The 17305-nt window shown below is 38.8% G+C and overlaps 1 protein-coding gene across 1 annotated transcript in view; it reads left to right on the forward strand.

The window, feature by feature from the left end:
• RYK (receptor like tyrosine kinase) overlaps positions 1-17305 on the forward strand; it is a 100974-nt gene that overhangs the window by 17553 nt on the left and 66116 nt on the right. The window contains exon 2 of the mRNA XM_036267417.1: positions 12738-12859. Coding sequence (XP_036123310.1) covers positions 12738-12859 — 122 coding nt within the window. The remainder of the gene's footprint in view (positions 1-12737; positions 12860-17305) is intronic.

Here is a 17305-nt window from a genome sequence, read left to right on the forward strand (position 1 = left end):
GGGTGTTTGAAATTATGCACAAATGTCATATTTTCTAACAAGAGAACAACATTCCTACTTTGCTGGAATTGGCAGTCTGGTAATGGTAATTGAACAAGTAGGTTAGAAGAGAAAGGTTCTGTGCTTCCTAATAACAAAATGCTACCTCTTCAGGCCACAGCTGTCCACTCTTGTTCCTGTCTGCCTTCTAGCAGGGCCCCTTTCCACCTTCTATTCGCTCTGCTTCACTGGTTCTGTCCTCTTTTCTGCAGGCCTCTCACCTTTATCTGTGGAGCTCCAGTTCTGTTTTGAGGTCTCTGACTCTTCTTAGTGCTTCTTTATCTCTTCAGCTTAACTGAAACCTGATTTTCTTTTGTAAGTGATAGTTTCCTCATAATCCTTTTACGTCACTGGAAGCTGGTTTTTTTACACTCCCTCCCCGTTTATGGGTCAGAGGCCAGCTCTTTTCTTTTTAAAAAATAATTTGTTGCCCTGGCTGGTGTGGCACAGTGGTGAGAGTGTCGGCCCCTGCACCAAAGGATGGTGGGTTCGATTCCGGGTCAAGGGCACATACTTTGGTTGCAGGTTCTATCCTTAGCCCTAGTTGGAGCGTGTGCAGGAGGCAAACAATGAATGTGTCTCTCACATTGATGTCTCTTTCTCTCTCTCTCTCTTCCTCCCTCCCTCTTCCCCTTTACCCCTTCCAATCTCTCTGAAAATCAATGGAAAAATATCCTTGGGAGAGGGTTAACAACAACAGCAAAAAATAATAAAATAAGAAATAATTTGTTGAAGTGAAATTCACATAATATAAAATTAATCATTTTAAAGAAAATAATTCAGTAACATTTAGTATGTATGTGTGTAGTTGTACAACCACCATCTCTGTCTAGTTCCAAAACATTTCCATTGCTCAAAGTAAAACCCATTTAGTGGTTTCTTTTCATCCCCTTTTCCCTCAGCCCCTGGCAATGACCAGTTTGCATTCTATCTCTGTGGACTTATCTATTCTGGATATTTCATATAAATTGAATCATACAGGATGAGACCTTTTGTGTCTGGCTTTTATTTAGCGTAATGTTTTGGAGGTTCATCCATACTGTAGCATGTATCAGTACTTCATTCCTTTCTATGGCTGAATAATATTTCATTCTATGTATATGCCACAGTTTATTTATTTATCTATTGATGGACATTAGGGCTAGTTCCACATTTTCACTATTATGAATAATGCTGCCATGAACATGTGTATAGATGTACTTGATTGAGTACCTGTTTTCAATTTTGGATAGATACCTAGGAGTAGAACTGTGGGTCATATGGTAGTTCCTTGTTTAACTTGAGGAACCATCAAACTTTTTCACAGTGGCTGAATCATTTTGCATTTCATCAGCAGTGTACAAAAGCATTTCATCCACATCCTCACTTACACTTGCTATTTTCTGTTGTTTTTTAAAATTAATGCGATCCTCATGGGTGTGAAGTTATACCTCATTATGATTTTGATATGCATTTTCCTAATGACTAATGATGTTGAGCATCTTTTCCTGTGTTTGTTGGCCATTTCTGTATCTTCATTGGAGAAATGTCTATTCAAGTTCCTTGCCCATAATCAAGTTGTCTTTTTGTTGTTGAGTTGTAAGAGTTCTTTATATATTATAGATACTGGGCCTTTATCAAATACATAATTTGCAAACACTTTCCTCCATTCAATAGGTTTTCTTCACCTTCTTCTTTTTTTTTAATCCTCACCTGAGGATATTTTTTCATTTACCTTCAGATAGAGTGGAAGAGAGGGAGGGGAAGAAAGAAACATTGATGCAAGAGAAACACAGATTGGTTGCCTCCTGTATGACCCCAACCAGGGTCAGGGACTGAACCACAACCAAGGTACGTGCCCTTGACCGGAATTGAACCCTAAATTCTTTGTTCTGCGGGTCGACACCCCACCATTGAGCCAAACTGGCCAGAGCTGTCCTCACTTTCTTGATAATGTCTTTTGATGCACAGAAGCTTCTAATTTTTATGAAGTCCAATTTATCTACTTCTGTTGCTCATGCTTTTAATGCCATATCTGAGAATCCATTGCTAAATCTAAAGTCATGAAGCCCTATGTTCTCTTCTAAGAGTTTTATTGTTTAATATCTTATATTTAGATTGTTGATTTTGATTAGCTTTTATTTATGGTGTGAGGTAACGGTCTAATTTTATTATTTTGCCTATGGATATCTGCTTCTCCCAGCACCATTTGTTGAAGAGGTTTTTCTTTCCCCGTTACATGGTCATGGCATCCTTGCCAAAAATCAATTGGCTAGATATATATCCGTTTATTTCTGGGCTTGGCCTACATGTCTGTAGTTATGTCAGCACCACACTCTTGGTTTCTGTGGCTTTGTGGTGAGTCTTGAAATGGGGAAGTTGAATCCTTCAACTGTGTTCTTTTTCATGATTGTTTGGCTCTTGGTGGCCACTTGCAACACCAGATTAATTTGAGAATCTGCTTTTCCATTTCTTCAGAAAAGGATGATTAGTATTCTGATAGGTCCCTTTGGGTAGTATTGTCACCTTAACAGTAACAAGTCTTCCAATCCACAAAGATGGGATGTTTTTCCATTTATTTAGGTCTTCTTTCCCATGTTACTTTCATTTGGATTGTGAGTGTGGGTAGTGGGTAGTCCAAGAATTTTCGTCTCATTTCAGTCCTACTGTCAATGTTGCATATGGAAATTCTTTCTGAGGTTTGATCTTTTCTTGCTTTGCCAGATTTTACCTTTCAGTATATTTGGGTATTTTAAGGGAAAGTTGGAGGAAAGTGTTTCGTCATTAGTAATTTATCATTACTAGTGTTAATAACCTTGATATATCAGAGATACAATTGTGATTTTTTTTATTGAGTTTTGTTGTTTGAGGGCTTTCTCTGTAGTTCTCACTGGCCTTATGTATTATTTTAGGCAGTAATTGGATTTTTGTTCAGTGAATTTCTGCAGCTGTGTACTTCTTTAAACATTTTTGAAAATTAAATTTTTCAGTTCATTTAACTTTCATAGAAAATTTAAGAGGAGATAGAAAACAAAAACATGCAATAAAAAATAACCCATAATTCACCATTCGTAATCAACTACTGTTAATTTTTTTTTTTTTGGTGTTTCTTTTCTGTGAAATGGAGCACACACATTGTACATATACATATACTTTTAACTTCAGTTCACTGGACATTTATTATTACTTACTATATGCAAGAACTATTCTAGGTGCCGGACATTATTAAAAATTAACTGTATATAGTTTGTATCCTACCTGTTTTTATTTAATGTTACATCTTAAACAAAACCCGGTTCATTAAAATTTATTTGTGACAGTCCTATTCATGGCTTCTTACTCTTTTTCAGTGTGTTTTGGTCCTTAATACCTGTCTTCATAGGGGAAGCTCATATGTCACACAGATGAACAGGGAGCAGTTTGATCGAAGGGGTATAGTGGCTTGGGGTACCACCTCATCTCCTCCAAAGAAAGAGAAACTGTGAAAACTATGGTTCTCTGTTATGGATTTGTTATAGTTAATCAAAGCTCGTCAGTCATGTATGTTCTTTCTTTTCTTCAATTTTAAATATTACTTTGATTAATACCTTTTCCATAAAAATTTGTATCTATATTTCATTTCCTTAGGATGGATTTTTAGAAGTGGAATTACTAGATCAAAAAAGTATAAATATTTATAAAGCTTTAATATATATTCACAAATTGCTTGCTTGCCATACCCTGCCTAACACTTAGTATTATATTTAAAGAATATAAGTGTTTCTGTTACTACATCAAATATATTCCTTAAAAAACAAAAAACCTTTAAGATCACCTATTCACTAAAAATAATAGGCTTTATGGGAAAAATAAGGTTAAAGGCAAACTACTCAAGACCTCTGCAATTTTCAAACCAAGTACTAACAAAAGCTTAATTGGTACCTTATGAGATAACTTGGACAGCCCAGTCAAACCACTTATAATGGCTGAGACTACCTCATAGGAGAGTTAAAGATATTAAAACATAATACGATGGAAATTACTGGCTTGCACGGTCTTGAGATAGTGTAGCTGAAAGTAGCTTTCAAAGCCATAGAGATAGCATACGAGGAAGTACAGCTTGCTGAGATCCAGGACTGTCCCATGCAGAGGCTGGCAATGCTTCTCTGAGGAGGGAGCTCTGGGTTCAGGTGCTCATATTTAGTTTTCTTAAGAGGGCCGAGAGGGCTCCTGCCTGGTAGTTACTGAGCTGACTGAGGGTCTTTTCCTTTTCCACTAAAAGTTATAATTTTTTAATATTTTTTTAAAATTGATTTTTGGCTCAGCAGTTGGAGCATCGGCCTGCAGTCCAGAGAGACCCAGGTTCGGTTCCTGCTAAGGGCGCGTACCTCAGTTGCAGTTTGTCCCCGGCCCTGGTAGGTCGTGCAGGTGGCAGCCACTCGATGTGTCCCTTTCCTCTCTCTCCCTCCCACTCTGTCTGAACAAAAAATGGAAAAATGTCCTCGGGTGAGGATTAAAAAAAAAATTTTGATTTTTAGAGAGGAAGAGGGAAGGAGGGAGAGAAACATCAATCAGCTACACGCCCCCAACTGGGGATTGAGCCTGCAACCTAGAGATTGAGCCTGCAATGTGCCCTGATTGGGAATTGAACAAGCAACCTCTTGGCACATAGGTCAGCGCTCAACTACTGAGCCATACCAGCCAGGCAAAAGTTGTAGTGCTTTACCTGCTTTTCTAGTTCCCCTTGCCTGGGAAAATTCAAAGGGTAACCAACACAATTGCTATGTTATATGGGTATTTTTATATTATTTACTAACCACTTACTTATAAGTTAATCGATGTTGCAGGAACCTGTCTTATGACAGAACAGACTGTATTTGCTAATTTGATGGGCAAAACTTTGAACCTGATTTTAATGGTTTCTTTGAAAAAATTAAAACCCTTTCTAACTAGGAATTAACTTATTTTCGTTAATAAAGAGTATCTGTTTCAAGACAAATGTTTTCAAAATCTGTAGTCATAAAACAGCAACTCTGTTTACTGATTGTATTACAATGTCAACACCTCAATCTAGAGTAGTGAATTCAAATTTTCAGTTTATTGTGGTGGATCACAGGGCTCCAAACTGTCAGCAGCTTATGAATATTAATTTATTTATTGAGGACAGTAGTTATGGTTTGTAATGACTCTCATTTATGGGAATGGCTTCATCCAGGATTATGCAGGATTCATTTGTAACCAGAGAAGACAGGGAGTAGGGGAGTCAAGTCAGTTCAAGATTGGGTGTTTTCATAGTGGTATATACATATCTGGCATAGGCTGGTGGGAAAAAGTTGAGGGTACTGATAAGTAACTAATTGAAGTAATTGGTATTGAGACCCGTAAGAAGAAAATGAGAAATAACTGGTATAATAGAATGGGAGAACTAGAGGATATTATGGATACTGGAGATAGGAGCCTAGAGAATAGCTATTGTAACAACAAAGGGAAGAAGCTAAAGCTACTAGCTATTGAGTTAAACAGTTCAAAATTTTGGAGATAGAGCAATTTACGTATTGCTACTGTCCATAGAAATGGATTGCTTTGGTTTGGATGTAAGTTTTTGGAGTTGAATAAAAGGACCATTTAAGGACAGGTTCCGAATGGGTCGGTCTCAAGGACATTTGAGTCTGCCATAATAAGTCACAGGAGAAGGATGTGTAGAAACCTTATAAACTGGTTCCAGAATCCTCAGTGACTGAGGTAGCTAAGATATTGGGGAGGAAAGGAGGTGGCATAGTTTGATGACATGCCTAAATGTAAACAGGACTTTTAATAAGGATACTCAAGTAATCATCTGAAGTGGTCATAGGATCCATGGCAGTGCCCTGAGGGTGGGGAGATGGGTCCTTTGGGCTCTACAGGGCCAGCTATGCTTCAAGAATGTGAGGAGCTTATAGAAGTCACAGTGGCCTTAGGGGATGACAGTATACAAAAGGGTCATTGACAAGAAGGGGTCATGGATGGATGACCAGGTAGTAAGCACGGCAACAAAAATTGAAGTCCAGCCCTGCCAGTGTGGCTCAGTGGACTGAGCGTTATCCTCTGGACCGAGAGGTCCCAGTTTGATTCTCAGTCAGGGCACATGCCTGGGTTGCGGGCTTGATCCCCAGTAGAGGGGGCGTGCCAGGAAGTAGCTGATCCATGTTTCTCTCATATCGATGTTTCTATCTCTCTTTCCCTTCCTCTCTCTTTAAGAAATCAATAAAAACACATTTAAAAAAACCACCTAAGATCTCTAAAAAACGTTGAAGTCTAAATAGGTTTTAGAAGGTTGAGAAAGTTACAGACTCCAATCTTTGCCTAGCCATCAATAGAATGTTGTGAAGTTGCTCATGTGTGTTCCAACATATTTACTAGTTAGGAGCTATGGTTACTATCTAGAGTTTGAGTTGGTAGAGCAGGAGAGACCTTGAGCAGTTTAGGGAGAACAGATGTCCCAAGAGTGTTAGAAAGGAAATTGGCTGTATCCTTCAGTTTTATGAGAGGTAAGAATTTAGAGAATTTCAAGTAGGACTTAAACTACAAATTATTAAAATGACTGTGTGAATGGCTTGAGGATGTGCTTGCCTTTTGTTCTTTATTTCTTTTCTACTTACAGCTCTTTTTTAGTCTAGCTATTTAAGGGAGTTAAATTTATAGAATCCCTAGATGTTCTTGATATTTTGAACCGTATCTGGAAAACTTAAATATTTACACATTGTTGTTATTACCAGTAATAATATTATAACTGTTATTTATTAGGACCAGAGTTCTTTATTTCCCTGTGAGAAAATGTTTGAAGTTTAAATTTGGAAGTTGTTGATTACTTAAGGTAAATTAGTTTTTTTCTAAAACTTTTTATGTTAATCCAGTAAACATTCTATGGTATGCAAGCTTTTTTTTTTTTTTAATCCTCACCCAAGGATATTTTTCCGTTGATTTTTCAGATAGAGTGAGAGGGAGGGAGAGAGAGAGAAACATTAATATGAGAGAGACACGTCGATTGGTTGCCTCCCACACTACCCCAACCAGGGCCGAGGATTAAACTGCAACTAAGGTACATGCCCTTGACCAGAATCAAACCTGTGACTCTTTGGTCCTCAGGCAGACGCTCTAATCACTGAGCAAAACCGGCCAGGGCGAGTTTTTTAAGATTAGAACAAAGAGGTAAGAACTGTTATTGACTCTATTTTTTCCCCCTCTTTAAAAAATTTTAGCCCTACTCCGTGTGGCTACGTTGGTTGGGTATCATCTGGTGCACCAGGAAGTTGCTGGTTTGATTTCCTGTAGGGGGCCTGCCCGAGGCAGCCAGTCAGTGTTGTGTTTTCACGGCAGTGTTTCTCTTTCTCTGCCTCCCCCTCTCTCTAAAATTCAATAAACTATTAAAAACTTCTTTTTCTATAAACTTTACATATAATGAAATATACAGATTTAAAATGTATCGTAGTTTGTGTTTTGGAAAATGTATACACTACCCTAACTAGAAATGGAGCATTTCTGTCACTCCAGAAAGTTTCCTGGTGCCCCTTTGCAATTAGTTCACCAGTCTTCCTCCCATCCCCCTTCCCGGGCAACCACACTGATCTGATTTCTATCAGCATAAATTAGTTTTGCCAGTTCTAGAACTTTATCCTCACCTGAGGACATTTTTTTCCATTTTTTGTTCAGATAGAGTGGGGGGGGGGGGGAGAGAGAGAGAGAGAGAGAGAAACATCGACGTGAAAGGGACACGTTGAGTGGTTGTCACCCACAGGACCCAACCAGGGCCGGGGACACACTGCAGCCGAGGTACATGCCCTTAGCGGGAACCGAACCCGGGTCTCTCAGGACCGCAGGCCAACGCTCTAACCACTGAGCAAAACCGGCCAGGGCTCTAGAACTTTATATAAATTCAATTATATAGTATGTACTCTTGTGTATAGCTTCTTTCACTCACACAGCCTTTGAGGTTCATCCCTTTTGTTACCAAGTCTCACCAATTCATTTTCATTGCTGAATAGTATTCCATTGTGCACATATACCATGATTGATTATCCATTTGTTGATGGACATTTGTATTGTTTTCAGTTTGGACTATTGTGAATAAAAGTATGGTCAACATTCATGTACAAGTATTTTTTTTGGTGGACATATGTTTTCATTTCTTTTGGATAACTACGTAGGAGTGAAATTACTGGGTCATAGAATAGTTGTATGTTTAACTTTTTTTTTTTTTTTATCCTCATCCGAGGACATTTTTCCATTTTTTGTACAGACAGAGTGGGAGGGAGAGAGAGGAAGAGAGAGAGAGGGAAACATCGATGTGAAAGGGACACATCGAGTGGCTGCCACCCGCACGACCAACCAGGGCCGGGGACAAACTGCAACCGAGGTACATGCCCTTAGCGGGAACCGAACCCGGGTCTCTCTGGACCGCAGGCAGACGCTCTAACCGCTGAGCCAAACCGGCCAGGGCTATTTTTTAAAATGCCAGTAGTTGAACATTTTTTCCACTCCCAGCAATGTATGAGAATTGCTGTTGCTCCACATGCTTGCCAACATTTAGTCGTTCTTGTGAGTGGTAATTGTATATCATTGTGGTTTTAATTAGTATTGCTCTGATGACTGGTGATGTTTAGTACCTTTTCATATACTTATTGTTCATTTACATATCTTTCTTTATAAAATGTATGTTCACATCTTTTGCCCATTTTATTTAATTGATTTGACTTATTTTGTAGTAGATCTTTATATATATTCTAGAAACAAATCTTTTTAAAAAAAAGAAGTATTGTGAATATTTTCTCATGGTTTGTTACTTGAATTTGAATTTTCTTTTTTTTTTAAATTTTTTTCTTTATTGATTTTAGAGAGCGAGGAAGGAAGAGAGCGAGAGAGAGAGATATCGATGAGAGAGAACATCAATTGGCTGCCTCCTGCGTGCCCCCCACTGGGGATTTGGCCCACAACCTGGGCATGTGCCCTGACTGGGAATCAAACTGGTGACCTCCTGGTGCATGGGTTGATGCTCAACCACTGAGCCACACTGGCTGGGCAGAATTTTATTTGTTAAGATGCCTTTTGAGGAGCAGACATTTTTAATTTTGATGACAATCAGTTCATCAGTCTTTTATCTTTTGGTTCATATTGTGTAACCAATCCAAGAAATCTTTGCTTACCCCAGGTCATGAAGATAGTCACCTACATTTTTTTCCAGAAGCTTTATAGCTTTAGCTTTTACATTTAGATTTATAAATCTATTTCTAATTAGTTTTTGTGTGATATGCAACCCCCGTCCACCCATATACTTTTATCTAGTTGCTTTAGCATCACTATAATTGAACTACCTTGGTGTCTTTGTTGAAATTTGTTTGCTCTTGTATTTGCTGGTTTATTTTTGGATTCTGTTCATTGATGTGTCTATCCTTACACCAATACCACCTCTTTTGATGACTGTAGTTCTTCATTATGTTGTGAAATCAGGTAATGTGAGTCTTCCAGCATTGTCGTTTTTTTTCTTCTTCTTCAAGATTGTTTTGGCAGTCTGGCTGGTGTGGCTCAGTGGTTGAGCATCGACCCATGCACCAAGAGGTTGCCGGTTCGATTCCCAGTCTCGGGACACATGCCCGGGTTGTGGGACAGATCCCCATAGGGGGGCATGCAAGAGGCAGCCAGTCAATGTTCTCTCTCATCGATGTTTCTATCTCTCTCTCTCTCTCACTTCCTTTCTCTCTAAAATCAATAAAGAAAAACATTTAAAAAAAAACAAACACGATTGTTTTGACCTTTAAATTTCATTTTAGAAATAATTTGTTTATTCGAAAAAATCTGTTGGGATTTTGATTAGGATTACTTTAAATCTATAGATCAATTTAAGAGACTCGACATCTTAATATCAAGGCTTATCTAAGAGAATGGAATCTTTCCACTTACTAATAATTTTTTTAGCCCCATTTTGTAATTTTCACTATAGAGGCCTTTCATATTTTCAATTAGATTTATTTCTAGGTATGGGTATTTTTTAATGTTATGGTATTGATTTGTAAATGTTACTTTGCAATTGTTGAGAATATGGAAATACAGTTGTTTTTTATTAAAAAATTTTTTTTCTTTATTGATTTTAGAGAGGAAGGGAGAGAGAGATAGAAACATCAATGAGCCGCCTCCTGAATGCAATCCCACTGGGGATTGGGCCCTCAGCCTGGGCATGTGCCCTGACTAGGAATCGAACTGGTGACCTCTTGGTGCATGGATTGATGCTCAACCACTGAGCCACACTGGCTGGGCCACACTAAGTTTTTATCCGTTGATATTTTGTATTCTGAGAACATGTTAGTTTCCAACTATTATAGATTTATTTGTTTCTTTTTGATTTTTTTTTTCTATCGGTTTTTGCTCTCTATATTTGAAATTCTTGTTAGTTGCACTACTATTTCTTCTTGTTTTTTTATTAATAAAAATTTCCTTATTAATAATTGTGATATTAATGGATTATTAATGTAAAATCTTTTGCCTTGAGTTCTAGTTTGTCTCATGTTAATTAATAGTCCCTCATCTACTGTTTTGTTTTTCTTCTTTTGTTTTGCCTGGCAAATTTATGCTATTTGCAATTATTGTGATTGCTGATGTTTTCTTTGTTCCTAGCTTTCTTGTTGCTTTTCCTCCTTTCTCCTATCTTATTACCTTCTTTCTCCTCCTTTTCCCCATTTCTCCAGCACCACCACTCCTCCCTCCAGATGTTTGCTTGCACTTCCTGTCCTGCCATCTGGGAGAGCCTTTTGCAGAAGACCTCTAACCTCCCATTTCATTTGATACCCTCTATAGGATAAATAAAACTGCCCAGCCAGTGCAGCAACTTTTCCCTCCAGAACCCTCTAATCTTATATCTGAATTGATGATTGTATTAGATTTAGTTCAGAAATGAGATGACTAATTTTACAAGAGAAGTGCCTATAGCAGTTATTTGTTTTTATATTTGCATTGTTAGGAGGCGTGAGATCCCCATCTTGACTCCTCTGCATATCTGGAAGTATGAGACCCATGTATAGGCCCAGTAAATATGAAATTTACATTTCAATTGGGCTCCCCTGTGCCTTTTTCCCTCCAACATGTGGAATACTTATGTCATACATTACTAGAGGGACACCTGAACACAACTTTAAACAACAGTAAATTAGCTAAGAGAAAGTTGCTCCCTGCTTTTATTCTTTCAGTTCTTTTGGGTTATGGAGAAAGTCTCTGTTTGATTCTTTACTCTCTCAAACACTTGCTAATACCTACCCCACCCCGCCAACCTCCCTTTTTGTAAGGGCTCAAGCTCACTTCCTTGATGGATACATTAGTATTTACCTAGAATTTAATAATATTGTTTTATTTTTCTTTTAATTGATTTTTTGAGGTTACCTTTTTTTTTCACAGTAATTACTGGTTTTCTACTCACGATAGTGACAAAATTTTGCCTTTAAGATTTTTGTTTTAAAAATTGAATCAGGCCCTGGCCAGTTTTCACGGTGGTTAGAGCATCAGCCCATGGACCAATGAGTCACGGGTTTGATTCCAGTCAAGGGCACCTTGGTTGTGGTTGGGGTTGTGTGGGAGGCGACCAGTCAATGTATCCCTGTCATATTGATGTTTCTCTCTCTCTCTCTCTTTCCCCCTCCTGCTCTATCTGAAGATAAATGGAAAAATATCCTCAGTTAAGGATTAAAAAAAAATTTGAATCAGAAAAATACATGTAGGATGAAGGGTATGACAAAATTGGAGAACCTGGGCTGGCTTCCTTCCTTCCTTCCTCCCTCCCTCCCTCTATCCATCCATCCATCTATCCATCCATCCATCCATCCATCCAATGAGGCATCCATGCCTCATTGACACACAGATTTTTAATAGCATTTTACTATTTCTATCTTTCCATCCTTCCTTCCTCCTTTCCTTTCTATGCATTTTAAAACATCGAAAAAAAAATTGGAGAACATGGTATGTGTTGGAAGTTGGATGTGGCCCTGGTCAAGAAGGTGGTGTGGGAACGAGTGAAATTTGAGTTTCTTCTCCAACATTTCTCAGGCATCCCGATTATTTCTCCTTTGTCTGCAGTACTAACTTGTTTAACAAGTATTTATTGAGCATCTGCTTTGTGCAGAAAACTGTGAGAAGACAAGGAGAAACATGGTTTACTCCACCTTGTAGTCCAGGTAGGAGAGAGGACATGTGTTGTGCAATGGCTGTTGCGTGGTCAGTGCTGTTAGGGCGACCAGGCATCATGCAAACAGCAGGCAGAGGTATCTCTGGCTGGGGGCTTGAGGCCTTGGCTCACACCAGTGTTTTTACCCAGGTGCCTTTCTTCCTTCCATTTGACTCTCTCTTCCTAAATCTCCATCAGTTTTGCAGGGAGAAGGGTCTTTTGTTTGTAGGCGTTACTCTGAGAAGCTCTTTATCCAAAGGGAAGAGTGTCACATTGGCCCTCAGAAGACAAGGTGGCCACCAGAGTTCTGTTCCAGTATCCTGTGTTTAGCTGGATAACTACTTAATTGTTTTGAACCCCAGTTTCTTCTTCTTTGTTGGTGTTGATGAAACCCGGTGTCTTTCCTGCCCAATAAGGCAGCACAGTGGGAGACATTTGTGATGTATGTTTGTACATCAATTTTATTTTAACTCTATTATTTGTACTTGAAATACTGATGGTTAATTATTTTGAGAGTATTTTAGGAGTTTAATTCTTTTTTCTCAATTTTTTTTTCTAGGTCTCGATGCAGAACTTTATTATGTGAGAAATGACCTTATTAGTCACTACGCTCTATCCTTTAACCTGTTAGTACCCAGTGAGACAAATTTTCTGCACTTCACTTGGCATGCAAAGTCCAAGGTAAGAGAGTGATGCCAAGCCAGGACCACCCAGGCCCAGAGGCTGAGGCACAGGCTATAACTGAGGGGGGTTGCCACCTCCTGCACGAAGGTTCAGTGGTTGGAGGGCTGTAGCAGTACTGGGTCTTTTCAGATTTTTATTTTAAATCTTTAAGCCCATTCCTCTAGACTTTCTCAAATCTCTTGAAATGAAGGTAGCCATCTTGTATGTGCCTAGCTTATGACAGAACACTTACATCCTTCAGACTTTTCAAACAGGGATGGAAGTCTAACTTGAAGAGGGGACTTTCGGACCTGCTCTAATGACTGTGCCATTATGGTGAAGTGATATGAGGGGTAGGTGGGGGAATTGGTGAGATAGGCGTTTTAGACATGTTTGATATAATGGATATAGTTCTCCCACCTATGGAGAGATGGTGAGAGTGAGGTGCAGCTGACTCAGACACCCATGTGTGCTGTGGCTGAGCTCCTTTAACCATAAGGAACCTCTTGCCTGGTTTTCTTGTCTCTGAATTCTTCACATTTCCTGACTGTGTGGGCTCCTTGGACATACGTTTCTCTTGGTCAGAGAATGAGAGGCTGAGTGTAGAGCCCACCTCCTCCAATCAGCTTTATATATCGGCTTCTGAGTAGGATTTTATTTGGGAAATAAAAATAATTTTGCTACTAAAAACAAATAAGAATACCGATTGTAGAGTGTTTTTTTAATAAAGTGGTGTCTGTCCTGTATTTTTGCAAAGTTGTTTAAATTTGACCACTTTAATATAGATTTTTATTTCTACTTGTAAAGCAATAATGGTTATTGGGAAAATTCGAATATTATAGAATTGTTTTAAGAACTTTTAAGACTTTGTAGATCTATACCCAGAAGTAATCATTGTTTATAGTTTGGTATACTTCTAGGCTCTTTTTTTTTTTCTTTTTAAACAAAAAGGGGATTTTATGACACATGTGTTGTACAGTATTCCCCCCCTACCTAATACTGTATCTTGGCATCTTTCCATTTCTCTACTTGTGGATTTACTTCATTCTCTTGAGTGGCTTTGTAATAGGATATTATGTGGAAGTATGATGGTTATTTAAGTGCCTCATTGACACACAGATTTTTAATAGCATTTTACTATTTCTAGCAGTGCTTCCTTTCACTCCTACACATAGTTTCTTTCACTTCATTTGGCAGGCAGAATCCATGGTAACGGGATGATGAAAACAATTGGTAGTTCATTTTTTGTTGCTATTTCTACCTTTGTTACTGATGAATATAGAAACACAGGAATATGTGTGTGTGAATGTGTACGTGTGTGTGTGTGTGTGTGTGTGTGTGTGTGTGTATTATGATCATCTTTGTTTAGAAACTTGTGCATTTGTGGCATTATTTCTGAATAGTAAATTATCACTAAGAAGTGAAATGATTGGGTCAAAGAATGTATATGTTTGTTGCTCAGTGGTTAGAGTGTCAGCCCTCGTACTGAAGCGTTGCGAGTTCTGTCCCTGGTTAAGGGCACGTAACTGGGCTGCAGGTTTGATCCCTGCCCCAGTTGGGATGCGTGCAGGAGACAACCAATCAATGTTTCTCTCTCATGTTGATGTTTCTCCTCCCCACCCCCCTTCCCTTCTACTCTCTTTAATGTGTATGTTTAAAAAATTTTGATTGAGTGCCAAATTGTTTTTCCTTTCCCTCTCCCAAGATGGTACCAATGAACCAACATTCCTTACTACGTGAGTAAGGGTGCTTATTTCTTTTATTCACTCCCTAACATGAAATCTTTAAAGTATAAGTAAAAATGATTTTAAAAATATGCATATATTCATATTATTATTATATATACTCATGCATACTTTATAGAAATAGTATACACACACATACAGACAGATACATGCATTAAAACATAGCTACAGGGATGTTGTGGTTCAAGTTGAATTAGGTTGGGTCCTGGGTAAAGCATGTGTGCCTTGCCATCTGGAGCACCCCAGCTGTCCGACATTGTTGCCGTGGGGTATTCTAATATGGAGGTGCTCTTTTAGGAGTGGCTAAATCTCTTTAGGGTAAAAATATTCAAAAATAAAGGTGAAAAGAGAAAACTTCAGGTGAAATAATTAAGGACATTTAGTGCATGGTAACCTGGATATGCTGAAGTGGCAAAATTGGTGGTATGGATAATTCAGGAAAAGATTCACCTAAGACATTTTAATCTGAAATATGTCAGTTTCAGTGAGTGCGCACCTGAACTCTTCAAGGAAATTGGGATAACACATTTTTCAGTAATTCTTGCATAAGCATTGTGTGACATTATTTGGAGAGGGCTGGTAAACTTAATTTTGATATAATTTCAAACATGAAGAAAAATTATAAGAATAGTACAAAGAATTCTCATATATTCAGCCAGATTCACCAGTTGTTATCAGTTGCTCCATTTGCTTTCTTCACCATTCATTCTTTCTCCCCACCCTCCTGTGCACACACTTTTTTTCCCCTTGAGCTATGTGAACGTGAATTGCGAGTATCGCATCCCTTCATCCCTAAATACATCAGTGTATATTTTCTGAGAACAAGGGCATTCTTTACACAACAAAGCACAGTGTCAAAGTCAGGAAACTTAACACTGATACAATATTATTGCACCATAGTACTCACATTTTGTCAATTATCCCAATCTTAAAACTCTTTTTTCCTCCTGATTTAGGATTATGCATGCAGTTGGTTGATGTCCTTTTAGTCCCCTCTTAATCTGGAACATATCTGTGGCCTTTGTTTTGTTTCTTGACCTTGACATTTTGGAAACATATGGGCCAGTTATTTTGTAAAAGTCCCACAATTTGAATTGTCTGATGTTTCCTCTTGATTGGACTCAGGGATGTCTTTGGCTGTAAACACCACGGACGTGCTGCCCTTCACAGTGCACATGGCACAGCTTGTCCCATTGGTGATGTTGACTCTCATCACCCAGTTCACCAGGTTTTTCCACTGCACAGTTTTCTTCTTTGTGATGGATAAGTAATTGTGGAGAGATCATTTGAAATTGTATTAAAAAATCCCATTCCTCCTCAAACTTTCAGTCACTGGTTTCTGCATCTGTGTTAAGAATAGGTTTCACTGTCCAGCCAGTGCTGTAGTGGAGAGTAGCATGTTCCCTCTCATGGGAAGAGGTCAGATCTGCACTGGGCAGCTGTGTGGTGGACGTGTTGTAGAAGGAATTCAAGCCATGTGGAGTGGCGGGTCTTGAATTTTAAGTTCTCCTGCAATCTGAGATCCATTCTGTGCACAGCTTTCTAGCAAAGAAACTTCTTATGTTCTCCAAGAAACTGATAGGCAATCAATCCTTTGTTTCATTTCCTACCTTTAATGTTAATGAATATAAAAACAAATAATAGATGTATTTTAAAATAGACAAAAATCTAATGAGATATTCTATTCCAGGTATTCTACTGACCTTGAACACGATGTGATTATTCCTGGGCCCACTTAGGAGAAAAGAATGCTGATAATAGTATGAGAGTGTTTCCTGGGCAGGTGTATGGGTAGGGAGGGACCTGTGACTAAAAAGACAATGTGGGTTGCGGCAGTTAAAATCGAATCAAACTGAACCTATTTATTTCTTTTAAAAAATACACATGTGCCGATGACTTTATTTGGAATGAGTTTCAGGGATCTGACATCACTGTTAGAGGGTGCTTGAGGAGGTTTAGAAACCTGTCACAGGAGGAAGTTGGAGTGGAGGAGAGTAGAAAGGGCTCAGGTGAACACACACATTTGAATAGGAAGCAGTGTTGGCCTGGGTACATGTTGTGTAGCTCTATTGTACATTCGTTTTCTTCACATTACCTTGTGCAGCATAATTTCCAAACTACTGTGGCAGGTATTAAATACTGTCATTAGTGCACGTCTGGGCTGCTGTTGCTGATACAACAGTCCTGGTAAGGCAGAAGTTCCCTGGCTTGTTGGAAGGTGTCACCATCTAGTTACATGGCTAGGCCAGAGGCCTAGATGGGATCCTAGACTCTCTCTTACACTTTGCAAGTCTAGTTGCTTCTCATAATTACACTCTAAATTCATCTCTGACCTCTCTCAGGACCTAATAATGCCTCATCCTTAGTTTGAACCTTCATTGTTCTTACCTAGATATGAAAATGATTTTATAAATGGTCTCCTTGCCTCTGGGCTGGCCTCTTGGTGCACCCAGCACAAAGCTGCTCTAGGGCGCTCAGTTGCCACCAGAATAAAGTTAGGGTTCTTTAGAAAGCCTTCATGGTCTCGTCCCTGCCTTTTTCTTCTATGTCCTCTCCAGCTGACAGTTTAGTGGCATTTTGTCTGTCTGGCAATCTCTTGAATACCCTGTGCTCTATTACATTGCTGCTGTTTGCTCGGCCAGAGATGTACTTTTCTCCTTCTTTATCCCATTAACTCCTCTTCATCTCATAAAATCAGACCCAGTGTCAACTCTCCTCG

The sequence above is a fragment of the Molossus molossus genome, unplaced genomic scaffold, assembly GCF_014108415.1.
Source record: "Molossus molossus isolate mMolMol1 unplaced genomic scaffold, mMolMol1.p scaffold_m16_p_18, whole genome shotgun sequence".
Taxonomy (NCBI): domain Eukaryota; kingdom Metazoa; phylum Chordata; class Mammalia; order Chiroptera; family Molossidae; genus Molossus; species Molossus molossus.